Here is a 17334-nt window from a genome sequence, read left to right on the forward strand (position 1 = left end):
CAAAAAATATTTTTCAGGCTTTCATTGTAATTTAAAATTGAAATATAAAAAAATGTTGTCATATTATTCCCACATAGATAAATCTGGAGCAGGGTCCCTCCTTATTTCGATTCAACAGGTTTGTTTCAGTCTTCGACAGTGTTTCTCTCTGCCAGTCAGTTAATTATGCAGCTCAGTACAAATTGGTTGCTGCTGATGTTGTTGATTTAGCTGATTAGCAGCATTGCATTGCAACTCTATCTGGAGCAAATGTGCGCTCGAATACAAAACAGAAATCTTTTTCACAAACAAACTCAACAAATCTGTGTAAGTCATGCAAATTGTTGCAGGCTTTGGTTTACAGCACTGACTCTAAATTTCATATCAACCATTCATCCACTTTTACTTGCATGTGCCAACCTGTCATGGTTGGTCGGCACTTGCGCTTTAGTCGTCATTTATCAGCTTTTTCCTTGAAATTGGATGACATTTTGGCTAGATTCTGTTTGATTTGAAAAGAAGCTGCTGAGAGTGACAAGAAATGTAATCAAGGGTAAAAGTGATTGGAGCTGAAAATAGTTTTCTGCTGTTTTGTGTGCAGCACAATGAATTTTAGTTGATCATCCAGTGTTCGCTGTTAATGTCACCTTTGTGTTTCCTCTTTTGTTTTAATTGTCACGTATTCTTCAGATGCCAGTTCTTTCTGAGGGCCATCAAGTCTGAGGTGAAGAAGACTGCTTCCAAGACTGCTTCACAATGGCAACAGGAGTAGCAGCGTGGCTCCCCTTTGCCAGGGCCGCAGCTATTGGCTGGATGCCTGTGGCCAACTGCCCCATGCCTGTTGCACCAAGAGACAACAGCAAGAGACAAGACGAGCTGATCATCCTCAACGTCAGTGGCCGTCGTTTTCAGACCTGGAGAACCACGCTGGACCGCTATCCAGACACCTTGCTGGGCAGCTCTGAGAAAGATTTCTTTTATAATGAGGAAACCAAGGAATACTTTTTTGATCGGGACCCTGATGCCTTCAGAAGCATCCTCAACTTTTACCGGACAGGGAAGCTCCACTACCCCCGACACGAGTGCATCTCGGCCTACGACGAGGAGCTGACTTTCTTCGGCATCATCCCTGAGATCATTGGTGACTGCTGCTACGAAGAGTACAAGGACAGAAAGAGGGAGAACTTGGAGCGCCTGCAGGATGATCAAGAGGAGAACAAGGACATGAAGATGCCCAACATGAACTTCAGAGAGACCATGTGGCGAGCCTTCGAGAACCCCCACACGTCCACAATGGCCCTGGTCTTCTACTACGTCACTGGTTTCTTCATAGCCATCTCGGTCATCACTAATGTGGTGGAGACGGTGCCCTGTGGTTCCACCGCCAACCAGAAAGACATGCCATGTGGCGAACGCTACACAGTGGCCTTCTTCTGCATGGACACTGCCTGCGTGATGATATTCACGGTGGAGTATCTGATGCGCTTGTTCGCCGCGCCGAGTCGCTACCGCTTCATGCGGTCTGTGATGAGCATCATCGACGTGGTGGCCATCTTGCCGTACTACATTGGCCTGGTGATGACTAACAACGAGGACGTGAGCGGCGCCTTCGTGACGCTGCGGGTGTTCCGAGTGTTTCGAATCTTCAAGTTCTCCCGTCACTCTCAGGGCCTGCGGATCCTGGGTTATACGCTCAAGAGTTGCGCCTCAGAGCTGGGCTTCCTCCTCTTCTCGCTCACCATGGCCATCATCATCTTCGCCACGGTCATGTTCTACGCAGAGAAGGGCTCCAGCTCCAGCAAGTTCACCAGCATCCCAGCTTCCTTCTGGTACACTATCGTCACCATGACGACGCTGGGGTGAGTAATAGACATATTTGCCCGTTCACCACACCTCACCCACACGCACACAGGTGAATGTATTCCTACGTATGTACAGGTTACAGCCATACCTGTGCGGTGACCGTATTTTGTATGGGTTACGGAACTAAAGCTATTGTTTAGAATTTTAATAATGCAATATGTGCATTTTTTGTGTGTGTTTTTTTTTTTTTTTTTTTAATAAGTTGAATAATTTATGAAAACCACTTTGAATTTCAAATGAGCATCAAGTCAGCCTGCCCCCATACTTCAGTACACTACAGCTTATTTGAGACTGCCAGTGTGAGTAATGGTGGGCAGTGTAGCATTTATCTATCAGCACAAACACTCGTGGCATTTTGTTTGCCTCACTTAGAGCTTGCCAAACAGAGAGACAGTGGCTGAATACATACAATACATCTGAATATTAAATATTAGCCCAGATACTACGCAGGTTTGTTTGCGCGCTAAGCTGTCGACTGATATGTACTGATACAGATAAATGAGCTATATTTAGTGCTTTCTATTTTTGTCTGTATATTCCTTTGGCCTAGGAATAAATGTTTACAGTTGATTTTCCATTGAAGCATCATGCATTATCAATTCTGAACATAATACTTAAATTGGAAACACTTGTGATTAGCCAGTAATTATCCTGAATCAAATCTTTATCATTTTTCCACCTCTGCGCACTCTGTGGCTTACTATGTTTGAATGAACAAGGATCCAGCTACATTTCTTTTACAGAGAAGAGAATATCTTTTATACTGTATGTCTGACAGATTTACTCCCTGCTAATATGGTCTACACTGGGAGCACCATATTTATGGCCTACGTATTCAGTGTAAAAACGCTTTGTGAGGAAATAATTTAACTGCATTATAAAGTGAGATCTCTCCTCTGTATGCCTGGAGGCGAGGTGTCCCATGAGACATCCTCTGTCACCTTTATTATGATTCCACTCTGCTCTTAATCTTTTCCTCAAGCTCGCTGAGATTCGGTGCCATGAATGGCAAGGTGAACTTGAAAGTGTTCCCAAAGTTTGGCTGAGTGTAGTGCTCTATTAACAAGGAGGAGCTGAAGAATAAGTATGAGTTCCTAAAAATCACTTCTTCACTCAGACTGTCTTTGAAGATAATGCTGTGTATGTAAATGGAGAAACTTGGCATGACTCAGAAATAATTCTGGTGGTTTCAGTGATTCAGCTGACTTACAGAAACGTATTTTTAAAAACAAATGACTGTCAGCACAAGCAGGCAAGAAAAGCGTTAAGGGATCGGTTCATGTTTTTTCATGCGTGTCTTACAACAATGCACACATCTATATTAAAAACTTTTGTGGTCGGTGTAATTCTTCATCCTGTCCTTATTGGCTTTGCTGAAGGAAGAAATTCCTTCCCAACATGATTTCTAAGTAAGTGATAGGGGAAAATCTCTGCTGTCTTGGTCAAGTGGAAAGAAATCTCAGTTGAAGCTTATCAGCAGTCTGAGTTATACAAATTAAATGGAAATCTTCCAAAGTCCAGAGCTGTAATGCTGATGATAATTTACGCTATGGAAGAATCTGCCAATTTTTTTTTACTTTTCATTGATTAATTGCTTTGCTTGTAAAGTTGTAGTAAAATAGTGAAAATACTGTCAGTAACTAGGTTTTGACTTCACTTTAGTTTCTAATTTAATCAAACAGAGAAAAGCAGCACTGAGAATCTGGAATCGCTGAATATTTGGTATTTGTCCTTGACAAATGACTTAAATGCTTATCAAAATAATTTGATACATTTCCTCTCTTCTTTTTAATTTCAGGCCTATCACAGTCTTTTCAGAGCAAAAAAAAAATCCTCTTTGTGCTGTCCTCCCGCCCGTGGCTCTCGACGCAGGGAACAATCTGAAAACTCAATAGATTTACACTGTGTAGCTTTGGAATATAGCTGTTTTATTTGTCTTTTTCATCCTTCATTTGAATTGTAGGAGTAATTTTCTACAGAAATAAGGATTTTCTCCACCATTTATTAACATTTTCATTGCATGTAAGCATTGTTTTAAGTATAGACTTAAAAACCATAAACTTCTCCTCTAACCACTAATGAGCTCTCTTATTTTACCAACCAATTCCAATTATTAAAAATTCTGACTGAAAATAAAATATATTTTAGGACTCACAGGTATATATTACAGTTCTTCCTCTCCTAGCAGGAAACTGTGAACAGGACATTATGTGCACTGTCATGCTGCACCTCATTTGACCCTTAACAAGGTACCTCATGATGTGCCCTTGTGGGGTTTAGTACGTTTAGTCTCCTTATTAAAAAGTGACACCTTCTCCTTGCAGACTTTTTCTCTTTAAGAAGGCATTGCTGTAGTTATTTGAGAATCCTGAGTTGTGGGAAGTATGTTTTTATTCTTCAGGTTATGGTCAGTGTGCTAGATTTGTCTTTGAACAAATGAAAAAATGAAAATCCAATGAAATGCCAAGCATGGATCTCCAGACCAGAATAGTTCTATGCTGTGTACCGTGAAAGAACTGAACAGGCTGCCTGACCTTACCTGCACTGCAGTATTTGTATTTGTGTGTGGCATTGTGTGTATTTTAAATGCTATCTTTTGTATCACACACACAAAAGGATAGAAATGCCAAGGTGAAAGCATTATGTAAATTGTAAACCTGAACAATGTGTTTGAATGTGCAGCCATTATGTGGGACACACAATAGGCAGCTGCACTGAGAGCCTATCTTACAGCTTTGACAATAGTCATCCTCATCACTAACCAAGGACAGTTGCTTGTAATCAGGAAAACTATCAACTGATGCTTGTACAGAGCTCACACAATAATTGTGTGAGTGCTGAAATTCAATATGTTTTCTCTACAGAAACCAATACCTATAGGGCTTATTACGAATGGTAAAGTCAGACATTACTGGGAATAATTCTGCAGCAGATCGAAGTCCAAAATCAATTTCAAAGTGTATAAGCTGTCTGTTCAAACTTTCTGTAGTCTTCTGGGACAAAAGTCTGTTTATTTACTTTGAGTCACAGTGTGAAAATGGAGATAAATATTACAAAAAAAAAAAGTTGTCTTTTGGGGGAGAGTCAAGAGGAAATCAAAAGGAAAGCTTCATTTTCCAAGATTTCAATGTTTCTATTACATTTTTCACAAGTTAAAAATTGAATTTTAAACTAACACCATTTATAAATGGAAGATATATTTTTAATTATGTCATACTAAGGCTTCATTTCTCTGCTGCTAATCATAAATCTAAATATAATGCACACTGCACTATAAATGTCAACAATAACAACCAGAGCAAACTTTAAATACAAGTACAAGCGAGCAGGTGAACATATAACAGTTTAAATGCTTTCAATACAGTGCGTGCCCACTTGATCCCCTCCAGCTCGTTTAATGTGCAGTAATAGGGACTAATGTATATGTAATAACAACTCTAAGTGAATAAGCAGCAGTCTTTCATGAGGCTCAGTGTTTCCCTCCCGTCTGTCGCCTGTCGATCTGTTCACCTGCTGAAGGAACATATGCTCAGGTGATGAGGTCGCCAGTGACCCATCTGTCAATGCACATCAAAGCCCCGGGAGGGAATCTTTAATCTAATATTGTGGTAATATGTCTTTTTTTATCGTCTCTAGCACTAACTGAGCTCTTTGGGACAGCGTTCTCCACACCAAATGTATATGCTCCCGTTTAAATCAGCATTTTTATTTGCCTGTTTGTTAGACTAAACATTTTAAATTGAAAAGTGCGATTTAAAACAATCAAATTAGCAAATCACAAAGGCTGCAAGTTAGGATATACATTATGCAACACGTCTGGGTTTAAACTGTTGCGTCCTTGTTGTGTGACAGAAATCCTTTTGATGGTAATCCATGTGGTAAAGCTCCATCACATACACATGCAGTGACTGTTTAACTAAAGCTTGACTTTAGAAATGATATCCCAATAAAATGCAATATCTGGTTAATGTTATTTTCAAATTGATCAGCACTATTTGTTTATGTGTGTGTTTGTATAATTGTTAGGACAGGTCGAACTGACATGCAGTGTTTAGTTCCACCTCAGCTTTAGCTGTCATTCCCATATCACAAAAATTTCAGGCACCATAAAGAATCTTTGACCCAACTTTACTGTAGTTTTTTAATAGTTTTTACCAAATTCAGGGCATGCATGAAACAGCAATGCAGATACTGCATACATACACACCTGTTTACTGTATAAAAATGTCACCTTCACCCCAGTTGCAGCAGATATAGCTTAGACTTTATCTAAGCCTGTATCAAAAGGGTAAATCTATGACTCTTGGGGAAGATGCAGTAAAGGAATGGCACACCTCTTCTTGATTTTAAGTCCTGAGACTGAATCAGCTTTCAAACCACTAAATCCTACACTTCCCATAATGCATATCTTTCTTTCTTTTTTTCTTTTTACAACCTCCTTTTAGCACATCTTTCAAACTTTCTTATCTTCCAGATAAGAAATTCTTCCCGAATTGATTTGGGATCATAAAAGAATTATCTTAATTATCTTATCTTATAAATGGTTGGACAGAATGGATTCCCATAATGAGTAAATATCTTCATGTCTAAAATCAGTGACATGCCCTTTTAAGTCAACATAAGATAAAATGGTTACTGCCCTGAAGTTCAGCAAAATTAAATTAGTTAGATATCATGTCCACATTAAACTGCTGTGGATCCAGAAGTCCCTACACAGGAATACAAACATCTATACACGTTATTAAATCTGGGATGATTGGATTGGTTAAAGGTCTGAATTTTAATATGTCATTAAGGTACCAAGAAATATCAACATATTTGACAATTTCTTCTGCAGCAAAGGAAAAAGTTCTAAACCTTTGATGTGGACAGTTAACAAGTCTGTCAATTGATTATCAGATGACTTTGAGTTATAACCCCAAAGAGCACGTACAGTCCACGCTTTTAGATGCTGATTCATTCTCACACATACGTAGTTATTGCCTTTGATCTTGTCTTGGCTTTATGACCTGCCTCCCTGCGTCCTCCTTGTGCCTGCATGAGACAGCACAGCGCAGCAGTTCTGGGTAATGGGCTGGAGCTGAGGGAGATGAGGGGGGAAAAGGGACTGACTGACTGTATAATCAGCTGCTTTCACTGTCCAGGAATAGGGGTGTTAAATCAACCTCAGGTGGCTGATAAAAGGATCTGGATTGAATCTCAGTAAGGTCCGCTCTCCCGCGGCTGTCTGCCGGCTCTGGCGCCCTCGGAGTCGCTTGGATACGCAGCCGCTGGCATCAGTGGGACAGGATCCTAAAGATTGATGAGGAAGGAGAAAGCCCTCTCTCCCGCTCGCTTTCTCCCTCTCACTGTCTTGTTCTCCTCCCCTTACTCCCCTCATCCCCCACGAGTCTCCCATGGGAGCAGCTATTTTGAGAACACAGGCACTATGTGTGAAAGGGAGTTAGCAGTTCCAACTATTACCTGATACACGATCCAAACACATGATGAGAGTGGCCGTTTTTACCTGCATGATAGGTGCACTTAAAGCAAAGGTTCAATGGCATGCCACCGGCTCTCCCACGTCTCCCGCGCCTCTAAAAACATTATTAACCCAATAATGAGAGAAATATTAATGAGGTGTGCATTGAAATCTGACTCTGGTGTTATAATTAGAGTGATTCTCCCAGTTGTAGAGTCCTGGTCCTGGACGGAGGCTTGTTCTGTAGCAGAAAGTGAGAGAAAATGTTGTTATGCATGTAGGTCATGTTCCCATCTCTGCCTTAATCAGTGGCTATATATAATCTGCTTCTTTCTTCAGAGAGACTTTTAGCTCGCTCCCCTCTGCGTTCTCTGCTCAACATCTCTATTAGACAAAGTGGACTGGGCCTAGGGGCCAAAGGCAGGATGAGAGAGGTCAGACAAGTTGTGCTTTGGGTTCACAAGAACTCTGTGGAAGAGCAGGGTTGATTGAAATAAAGAGGAACAGGCTGAAGAAGACAAACAAACAAAAATCCCCTTCTTACGGTGTTGCTCCAGCATTGTTACAGTGTCCACATTCATAAACCACACTGTCAGCACATGCAGACATGCATGCAGGAACTAATGAATATTTTCACTATCGATAAACCAAGGGATAAATTTCAGTGACTCTGTTAAGCTTCAGTTATAAAATGAAAGTCTGTGCAACCATAAAGGCCCATATAAACCTAACCAAACCTTAACCAGATCAGAGAGCAATTTTACTTTTGAAAAATATGATGGGACTGATAAATGATTCAGTTCCAGCCAATGAAGGGTTTAGGGATCAGATCAGAGAATGATTATCTTCCTGAAGGGTATTAGTGTTAATATTTTGTTATTTGATTAAAAGGGTTTAACAGACTTATGCCCACATTCGTTACAAAGTATATCTCTCCTTTTATTTTGTCCCTAGATAATAGAAAAGTCTACCACAAGTTTCCACAGTGACTTCATCAAATAGTTTGTATTATCCAAACAATAGTCCAATGCCTAAATGTATTTGATTCTGGTAATTGGTCATATTTAGCTAGTTAGCAGCTTAAAATAGGGAGCATGTGCTAAATTTACTGTCCTTCTCACTCCCACTGCTCACGTCCCTCCCATTCCTCTATCATGTGCATGAGCAACAATGTGCACAAGCACAGAGTGCACAGGATTTTACAAAATAGTGTCATATGGTCCGATCACAGCCACTTTGTTTCCCATTTACCGAGCCAGGGCTGTGTGCTAAGAACAGCAGATTTTTTTCCCCACTACGCAGCGCACAGACAGAATGTCTCAGAGAGTTCGTATCTCTTATCAGAGAATGTGGGCTATTTTTTTTCAAAAGGACAGATTAATCGATCATCAAAATAGATGCTGATTAATTTGATAGTTCACATTCATTGCAGCTCTTATCAGAATTATACACTCAAATTGAAAAAGCAACAAAGCTTTTACTCACTGGAACAAGTTAATTTTTAGTATTTGCCTTCAATGATAAATCATGTATATGTTATTCATGCTATGATTTCATGCTTTTTAAAAATACCCACATAGAGACAGCAGACAAACTGGCACACAGACTCACTTATTTTTCCATCTCGCACATCAGCATTGTTGTTTTGCGAGGTCTTTTGGAAACAGGTGTTTTTCTGCAACTCATAAGCTGCATTCGTCCATTCTTTGTGCTCCTCATGAATAGTTTCAAACATGTAAATGAGGTTAATTGTCTAACTTGACCACTGCTCTGCATGGTACTGTGAAATTGCATTAAACAAGTCAAGAGCGGTGAGTTTGGTGATAATAGAGAAAGCAATAATTTCAGACCTGATTTTGTCAAAAGGTGCCCTTAACTGCATTCTTAACTCAGCATCCGGTTATGTGTAAAGGGATTAATTAACCCTGGGTAGAACAAAGCCTGTCATGGTGGGACTGAAATAACAGTTTGAGTATTTAGTTTTTTTTTGTTTTTTTTTTTAAGCGTATTTGTAATATCTAAAGTATCTTTTGCTTTTTTAAAAATTCAAATGTGTTGTCATGTTGTGCCAGGAAATGGGACTGGCATAATATGGTTTCTAGCCTTTTGATTTGCTTGCCATTTGAGTAAATCTATATTTTTCTCATACTTTTGTTTTGGATGTATTGTGTTTACAGTTAATAATGGATAATAGCTAACAGAAGTGAGGAGTTGGATTACGTTCGAGAAAGTAATAAATGCCAATTAATTCTGGAATGACATACATTGTTTTGTTAATAATTCAGGATCCCTGCGCCAAGCTGAAACAGAACTGGGATGTAGTGCTGCATGGTTTGTAAGTGGGAATGTTCTCTCACACAAATCATCAGAGGTTACAGATTGTGGTGTTTTTTTTCTATAGCTGCCTGCTTTCAAATAGAATTAATGGGCTATTTTGCTGCCTTGCTGAACCCCTGGGGTCAAAACGAGTGCAGCTTGTAGGAAATTAGAAATATTCTTGCCTTTATCGGGCCAAGATGCTCTTGCAGCCAATTTCCCAACACAAGACTCTTTAATAGAAACCTTTCTAATGATAGCTTTGGAATTTAATTTAGCTCCAACACGGGTTCATTTAACACCTAAACTCATTTAAAAGGAATTAAACTTGCAAAGGATAGTGGTGTCTGGCAAGCTTAACAACCTCTGCTCTCTCTCGCTATTTCTCATTCTTCCTCTTACTGGTGTGGCAAAATGACCAAAGCTTTCTCCCAGTGCACCATGTGCTCAACACACATAGAAACCCCGAAATATCCACACATACTTCATGCTGACCTCTAGGTTTTACGGGGGTAAACAAGAGAAATTGGTGGATAACACTGCTGCGCTGTGTTTTCACTCACACTGCGTTTAACCTGCATCCATACTTCCATCAGTTCTCTTTCGGGGTGGAGCAGCAGCGCAGCATGTGTGCAAAAAAATCATCTGTCACATCATCAAATTGTTGTTGCTTCTGCATAAACCATGATGTGGGCACAGGAGTGGCAGCCGCATTGACAAGCTCCAGCAGTGGCTGTGATGATGGCAACACAAATAGTCCCACCTGGTCTCAGTTTGTCATTTTATGTTTGAGGAAAAATTTACTTTTACCTAAAGAGTCGTATTATCTTGTTTTCATAATGATTAGGTAATTAGATTTTTGTGTGAAGGGGAGGGGTTGACTTGCATTAAATACCGCATACACACTAAAGGAATACAAAAGTACATTCTAACATCCAACAAGACCTCATCTGTGTACAGAATTCAGACATAGATCTACAGTATGGTTTTTGAGACCCTTCCCTACACATCTCTCTGGTTACTATTTTTTCTGTCACAATCTTTCACATGCACTTTGCATTGACTTAACATTCCAGTCAGATTTTCAACAGGGTATGATTAATGATAGTTATCTGTTCACTGTTAGAGGATTACACCAGACAGACAGAAGTACAGTAAGTATGAATTATATCTGAATTTATTTGAGTGCAGCTTTCAAACTGCAGCATTTTATCCAAATAATGAATTACTTAAATTTACAATTAAATCAATGGTTTGCAACATGTAACCTAACAGGTGTTTCCAGCTGTTCCCCAGCCTCCAAATTAAGCTAATATTTCACACCATCAGTGTACCGGGTCTGTAATAACTCACAAAGTTTTTGATTCATTTGTTTTATTCTTTTATGACACCATTCATCTGAAAAAAGAGGCAATTTTGGCATCACTGAACAGTCCTTTATCCGTCTTCAGAGCAATCCAGCTTGAAAAGGCAGAACTGTCCAAACTCGTTTTCTGCTGTCACCGGACTCCAATTTTTTCCCTTTTATCTTTTTTCTTTCATCTTCTCTTCCTCTTTCCAGCTTATTGTTTAGAACTCTCTGGATGCCAGGTATAATGATTGTTTTTAATATTTGACTTGCAACAACAAAGCACTGAACACATTACAGACTATACAGTTAACACCAGCAGCTTTTTTAATCAGTGCAGTTTGTGCTAATGTTCTGCTCACAAAGTCTGAGCTGTAGTAGCAGTAAACATGACAGCAGTCATATAGTGGGACCTGTGTTCTCTTTGTATGCAGAAGCTTATTATGAAGATATTTCTTTCCTTTAATTGTCATCAACAGAACACTTGTGGCGAGAAGACTGGCAGATCTACTTGTTGTACAAGCAGGCTGGATTTTGTTTCATGTCAGCTTCCTTGTGAAAGTAAGCTGTAATCAAAAGCTGTCAGCGTCTCTGATCTTTCTTTCCACCTTCCACATCAAATACTGTGACGGAGTGTTTTAGCAGTGACTGCCAACTTTTTCTGACAAGAAGCAACAGGAGAATTTGTTTAGTACCTTTAAACAAGTTTAACACATCTTCTCTGGCAATGTAAAGTAATAGTTGTTTTGCTGCCTGCTTTGCAAATTTATAAAATTGTCCATGACATGTTTCCTAAACTTACTGTGTGATGGCACCCTTTGAGAAAGCTGAAGTAGTCTGTAGCACTCGGTGAGCTGAGTGGCCTTGGAGTGGTGGCACGCAGACTCAGATGAGTGAGGGCGTGTGATTGAATTTGGCATGCTAAGGTCAACAGAGTGAGAGAAATTTAGGAGGATGATGTGAAATTAGGTTAAGCTGAAGTCAGGGAAAGCATAGAAGAATGGAAAATTGGGAGTTTTCTGATTTTAAAAAAGAAAATAATGTGACAGTGGAAGGAAATGAGAAGAGATGGATGAGAACGCATGAAGAAAGAAAGTATAGTAGTTGGGAAAAGGCAAAAAGGAAAGTGAAGTGAATGAACATCTTTTTTTTTTTTTTAAAGAAAGAAAGGTGGGCAGCAAGGAGACAAGAAGATGATGCTATCTAGTAGAATTTCCAACATGTAATCTCAAGATGTTTGTATTGTGGCACAAAGAAGAACCTTGAATGACACACCATGTGCTGTACCCACAATGAGTGGGTTATTTTTAGAGGCTTGGCCCTTATCTCACTACACAGCTGGCAAGGGTTTGGCTTAGAGAAAAGGTAAAGAAAATGTTCTAATAACCTTCAATGTGCTGTGAAGGAGCACACAGCCAGGGAAACAGGACCTGGTACAGTTCTAGTGTCTGAGAGGACAGTCAAGGTTAATTGAGCATACCTTAAAAAATACAATGAAGTACACGAAACAAAGAGAGAAATAAAGAAACTTCAGATTGGGCCTTTCATATTGAACAAATTCAAATTCCATGTATGTGAATGTTTCACGGCTTGTGTGTATGCATGGGTTTCGCCTGTCTAAACCTGGGGTGCATATACCTACCTGACATTATAAATAATACCGGCATGCTTATTTATGTTTTCCATTACTGTCTCAAATGCAGCTCTAGGATACAGTCTCATGGCTCCCTGTTCACCTCACCTTTAAATATCAATTTATATGCAGACAGAGTTCAGCATATGTTTGAAAAAAAATGCAGTGTAGGTTTACTTGCATTTATATGAGTCAAGTCTTTTGTTTTCTTCGGTATCAAAATTGAACATGACGCAGTTGGTGTGTGTCATTCATGAGGCAAGATATGACAACTCTTAACCAAACAGAACTTTATGATTAGATGGCAAAAGTAAACAACATTATGACGACATCCTATTTTCTGATAATAAAGACACACAGTACATTATTTTGAAGGAGAGTGTGCCTCCTACGCAGCAGCGTCATCAGAGCATTACAGGAGAAAGGTTGCTGTGATTGTTTATTTACCTCAATTAAGCAGCAATTTGTAGTGACAACGGCAGTTATTAGTTTAATTATGCATTAATCTGATCTCATTACCACAGTAATGTTCTGATATTAACAAAGAATGAAACAGTCATCTGATCGTTTTTAGCTTTATTTTTCACTCTGTGCTTTAGTTTTACTCACCTGATCTGGACTGTAGGTATAAACCTGCCACCTACTGTGAGGTGGAGTCAAAAAAGTGAAGTTTGTGCTTTAAAACCTGACTTTAATTTTGCTGCTTTCTCCGTCAATGTAGTCACCTTGTGCAGTGAAGCACTGCTCCCAGTGCTCCTGCCTCACTTGGAGCACTTCCTGATAGTTCAGTTCTGTAAGCATGTCAAGCACCATCTGTGATGCACACTGAATCTCCTCCACTGTCCCAAAACAGTGACCCTTAAATTTGAATGTGATTGGGGGGATGAGGAAGAATTCGCAGAATGTGAGTAGGCCAGGTGGTGCATTTTCCATGTGCTGTGAGTGTGTGTGTCATGATGGAGTACCCAATTGCCTTTGCACTGAATGTTCTTTACAAGATGCCTCAGGAATATACAGTAGAACTCGGGCATTGACCCTAAGGGACGAATTCATGGTGCACAACTCCATGAATGTCAAAGAAAATGACGAGCATCCTCTTGGTTGGGCTGCTGACCTAATGTGCTTTTCCCATTATTGGAGACTGCAGGCTTTTCCACTGCATAGACTGCTATTTGATCTCTGGGTTGCAGCTGTAGACCCAACTCATGTCCATAGTGATGACGGTTGTGTCATTCAGGGCCTGCTCACTAAGATCCTTGGTCCACAAAACTGCTGGGCAGACCCATGGTGAAATTGTAAATGCAAAACACAACACATAATTTAAGTGGTAGTTACTGCAGCAAATGATTTCTCTCTATTCCCCAATCTTGTAAAGAGTCATTTAAATATCAGAAAGACCTTTAAATAAAACAACAGCTGCAGTTAAAATGTAGAAACATTTACAGACTGGCACATTTTATATGTGCTGAGGAAGCAATGTGTTTTCTGTTTACAGCTGTTATAAAAGTTTTTGTAAAGGGTAAAACTCCAGCAACAGTGATCCAATGAATCTACAGTGTTGTTGGAGTTTTGACCCTTTTTGTCTTCAAGACATTTGACCCTTTAAAGACGTTTTCCTTTTTCTATGCACTGTCAAAGTGGGTGAAGTTCTGCCAGAAATCTCTGCACTACAACAGTTTTCTTCAAGCTGATGTAGAACTGCAAGTTTGCAAAATCGCTGAAAAAAATACAATTCCATCAACAGAATATCATAAGTAATCACTCACAGGTTTACATTTCTGCACGTTGCAATTATGATACTAATTAACTCCATAGTAATGAATATTCCAAAGCAAGATTTTAAATAGAAACCTATATCTCAACTCAGTGAAACCACTTTAGTTGCCTTTTAAACTATCCCAAGAGAAATTCACTCCATAAAGTGTAAGGCATGAAAAATGTGCATGCTGCCATGTGGCAGAGCAGTGGTGTAATGATTGGTGTTGAAAAGTGACAGCTTTTACCCAACAACATATTACTGTACCTAACAGGGCATCATTTTGAGAAACTGTATAAACTCTTGACAGTGAGGAAGCTGAGGCTGAATGTTCTTTGACGCTGTGCTGATGTAATAACGAACCTCATAAACACAAGCTGCACTCATTAACAGTTGCCATTAAAAGTATGTAAGGTGATAGTCTAACTGCTTGACCTGAATTTGCCGTTTAATGTCTCTAGCTGTGCTAAAAAAAAAAAAAAAAAGTAAATGTCTGTGAGCCAAAAATGAAGTGAACAATGACTCTTCTATTCAACATGAAATGTCATGAAAGAGTGGAGATCTACTGAAGAATTAACCAAATATGTCTCTCAGATTGCTGCTGAACTTGCTGGTTGCAGATGGTCAACACTGTTTCATAATGGAGGACCAGCAAATAAATACAGCTGCAGCTTGTTCGATGAAATTTGAAGATGGTTATTGATGTTGTATTTGTGTAGCAATAAGTAGTTATTGTGTTACTTTGTTCAGCTAAGTATTTGGTCGTGGCTGTGCCCTATAATAGATATGTAGAAGTGATATAACTTAACACTTAAACTTAAGAGACTGGATTGCGAAGTAGCACTTAAAAAACTTAAACAATATTTATGTCCTCCTAATATTCCAGTGTTTTCTGTCTGCAGCAACTTTTTGTGAATGAACTGATATTCCCTGCTTGGTGAGGTTTTATTGAAAACTAAAAGTGATTAGCAGCCTGTGTGCTTGAACATACTGTACTGTTCTTTTGTTTTTGTTATATTACACACTGCAAATAAAAGCATGAACATCTGTAGACATGGCTTTCATTAAATATATTTTTGCAGTATCATTAGATTTGGGTGTGTCTTTTTAATTGACAAATTCTGGTGACACTGTTGCCAAGTGTTGCTCACTGTGAAAAATCTCCACAGTTACTGAATAACGGAATTCAAAGTATAAATAAATAAATAAATAAATAAGACAGAACCACAAACACAATTGGTGATTCTAAATTGTCTGTAGGTGTGAATGTGAGTGTGCTTGGTTGTCTGTCTCTAAGTGTAGCCCTGCGATAGACTGGCAGCCTGTCCAGGGTGTCCCCTGCCTTCACCCTAAATCAGCTGGGCTAGGCTCTAGTCCCCCCGCGACCCTAGTGAGGATTAAGCGATGTATACATAATGGATGGATGGATGGATGGATGGATGAATGGATGAATGGATAGAACCCCAGACACTTTCTTGAAAATTGTTACCTTCTAACAGACTCAAAGCCTTGATAAAAGGCTTCACTCACATTTGTTATCCTCTGTCAGACATGAACGGAGCTCTGTTTGTGGCCACGTCAAAATGACACATCTCTGTCTTGACATGAATCAACTGTTATGGAAGTACTTATGTTGATCTCAAGGCTAAGATGACCTCTCTCTGTCCTTGCAGTGTAAGAAGCCTCTTGAAATCTTGTTATTCTCACTTGAGAGTGGTTGCTTTCTTCACAAATGTATTTGCGTGGTGAGTTCAGGTGCCATATTTACTGAATAGAGAAGAGTGAACTCTCCAGATGATTGTTTCTGTTAAGCCTTCATTAGGCTTTAAAATCCCTATCCGGTCATTGATAAAACCCCTTAAACCTCTGTGAATCACAGTTATCTATTTAGAATTAGTTTTTTCCATTGAAATAATCCCTTCCTGCCTTAAGATGGCTCTTAATGAAGTCCCTGCCTCTTTCTTTACCCAGCCCTTCCCAATTACTGCATGTTCGGACCATAAATGGATTCTGAAGTAGAATAACGACACACAAAGTCTGCAAGTTAACAGAATTTATTCCTTATGTTTGTTATGTATGAATCCCAGAAATCAGAATCCTTTTTTTTTTACTTTGTCATCGATAGACTGCAGCTACAAGACAAAGATGTTGATGATAATGTCGTTGATTGCCTATTTCGCTCATGTTATGTCTTCTAGCATATAAAATCCTGCATATAAAGCTGTCTTTAAGGTAAAAAATTTGATGTACACCAAAGGAGTCCTTGAGTTTGTGGTTAATTTTACATTATTTGAATTATACATTCATCACGAAGAATGAAAAAGGATGGTTCAAAATGATATCAAAAGAAACATAACAGCAGTTGTCCTTAATCTTCTGCACTATGAAAACATTTATGTAATTAATAGTTTGCATTTGTGATCTTTTCTCTGCTATTATTATTTATTTTTGTCATTATGTTTGACTAATGTTTGGTTGGTGTGATGTAATTGCAGTGTTAAGAAGCTGTAGATGAGCATAGCAGACCTGAGAATTCCATACATTTCACTCTGTATACTGTATATGTGTTAATTAGAAAAGCCATTAATTTCTTGTTTGAGTGTATTAGACGTTTATTCTATGTAATTCCAGCAGAAACATGCAGATCATTATGAGCAGGGCCCGGGAGACACAGTGGGATTACAAGTATTAAGGCTTTACTGTGAAATTGTTGTGCAGCAACAAATCAAATGCAACACAATTCATGTGTTGATACATTTATGTGGCAGCTAATTTTTTTTTTTAGTATTTTCTTTCCTTAATCTCTTTCACTGTTTGTTTTTTTTTTGCCTTGTCCCTTTCCTCAACTTTTCCCCTCCTACTGTGCCTCCATGCTGTTGTTTAACTTACAGTAATATGAAATGATGCATTTAAGCTATATTTTTGTCTTTTGGTGAATTCTCTTTTCATTGGCAGGTTCACAAAGTTCTGTAAAAAAG

At 39.1% G+C, this 17334-nt stretch overlaps 1 protein-coding gene across 1 annotated transcript in view; it reads left to right on the forward strand.

Annotated features, from left to right (window-relative positions):
* The first annotated feature begins 735 nt into the window (after window positions 1-735).
* Window positions 736-17334, forward strand: part of LOC103355884 (potassium voltage-gated channel subfamily D member 3-like) — a 94984-nt gene continuing 78385 nt past the window's right edge. The window contains exon 1 of the mRNA XM_008279832.1: window positions 736-1838. Coding sequence (XP_008278054.1) covers window positions 736-1838 — 1103 coding nt within the window. The remainder of the gene's footprint in view (window positions 1839-17334) is intronic.

This window comes from Stegastes partitus, unplaced genomic scaffold (genome assembly GCF_000690725.1).
Source record: "Stegastes partitus isolate 25-593 unplaced genomic scaffold, Stegastes_partitus-1.0.2 Scaffold171, whole genome shotgun sequence".
Taxonomy (NCBI): Eukaryota; Metazoa; Chordata; class Actinopteri; family Pomacentridae; genus Stegastes; species Stegastes partitus.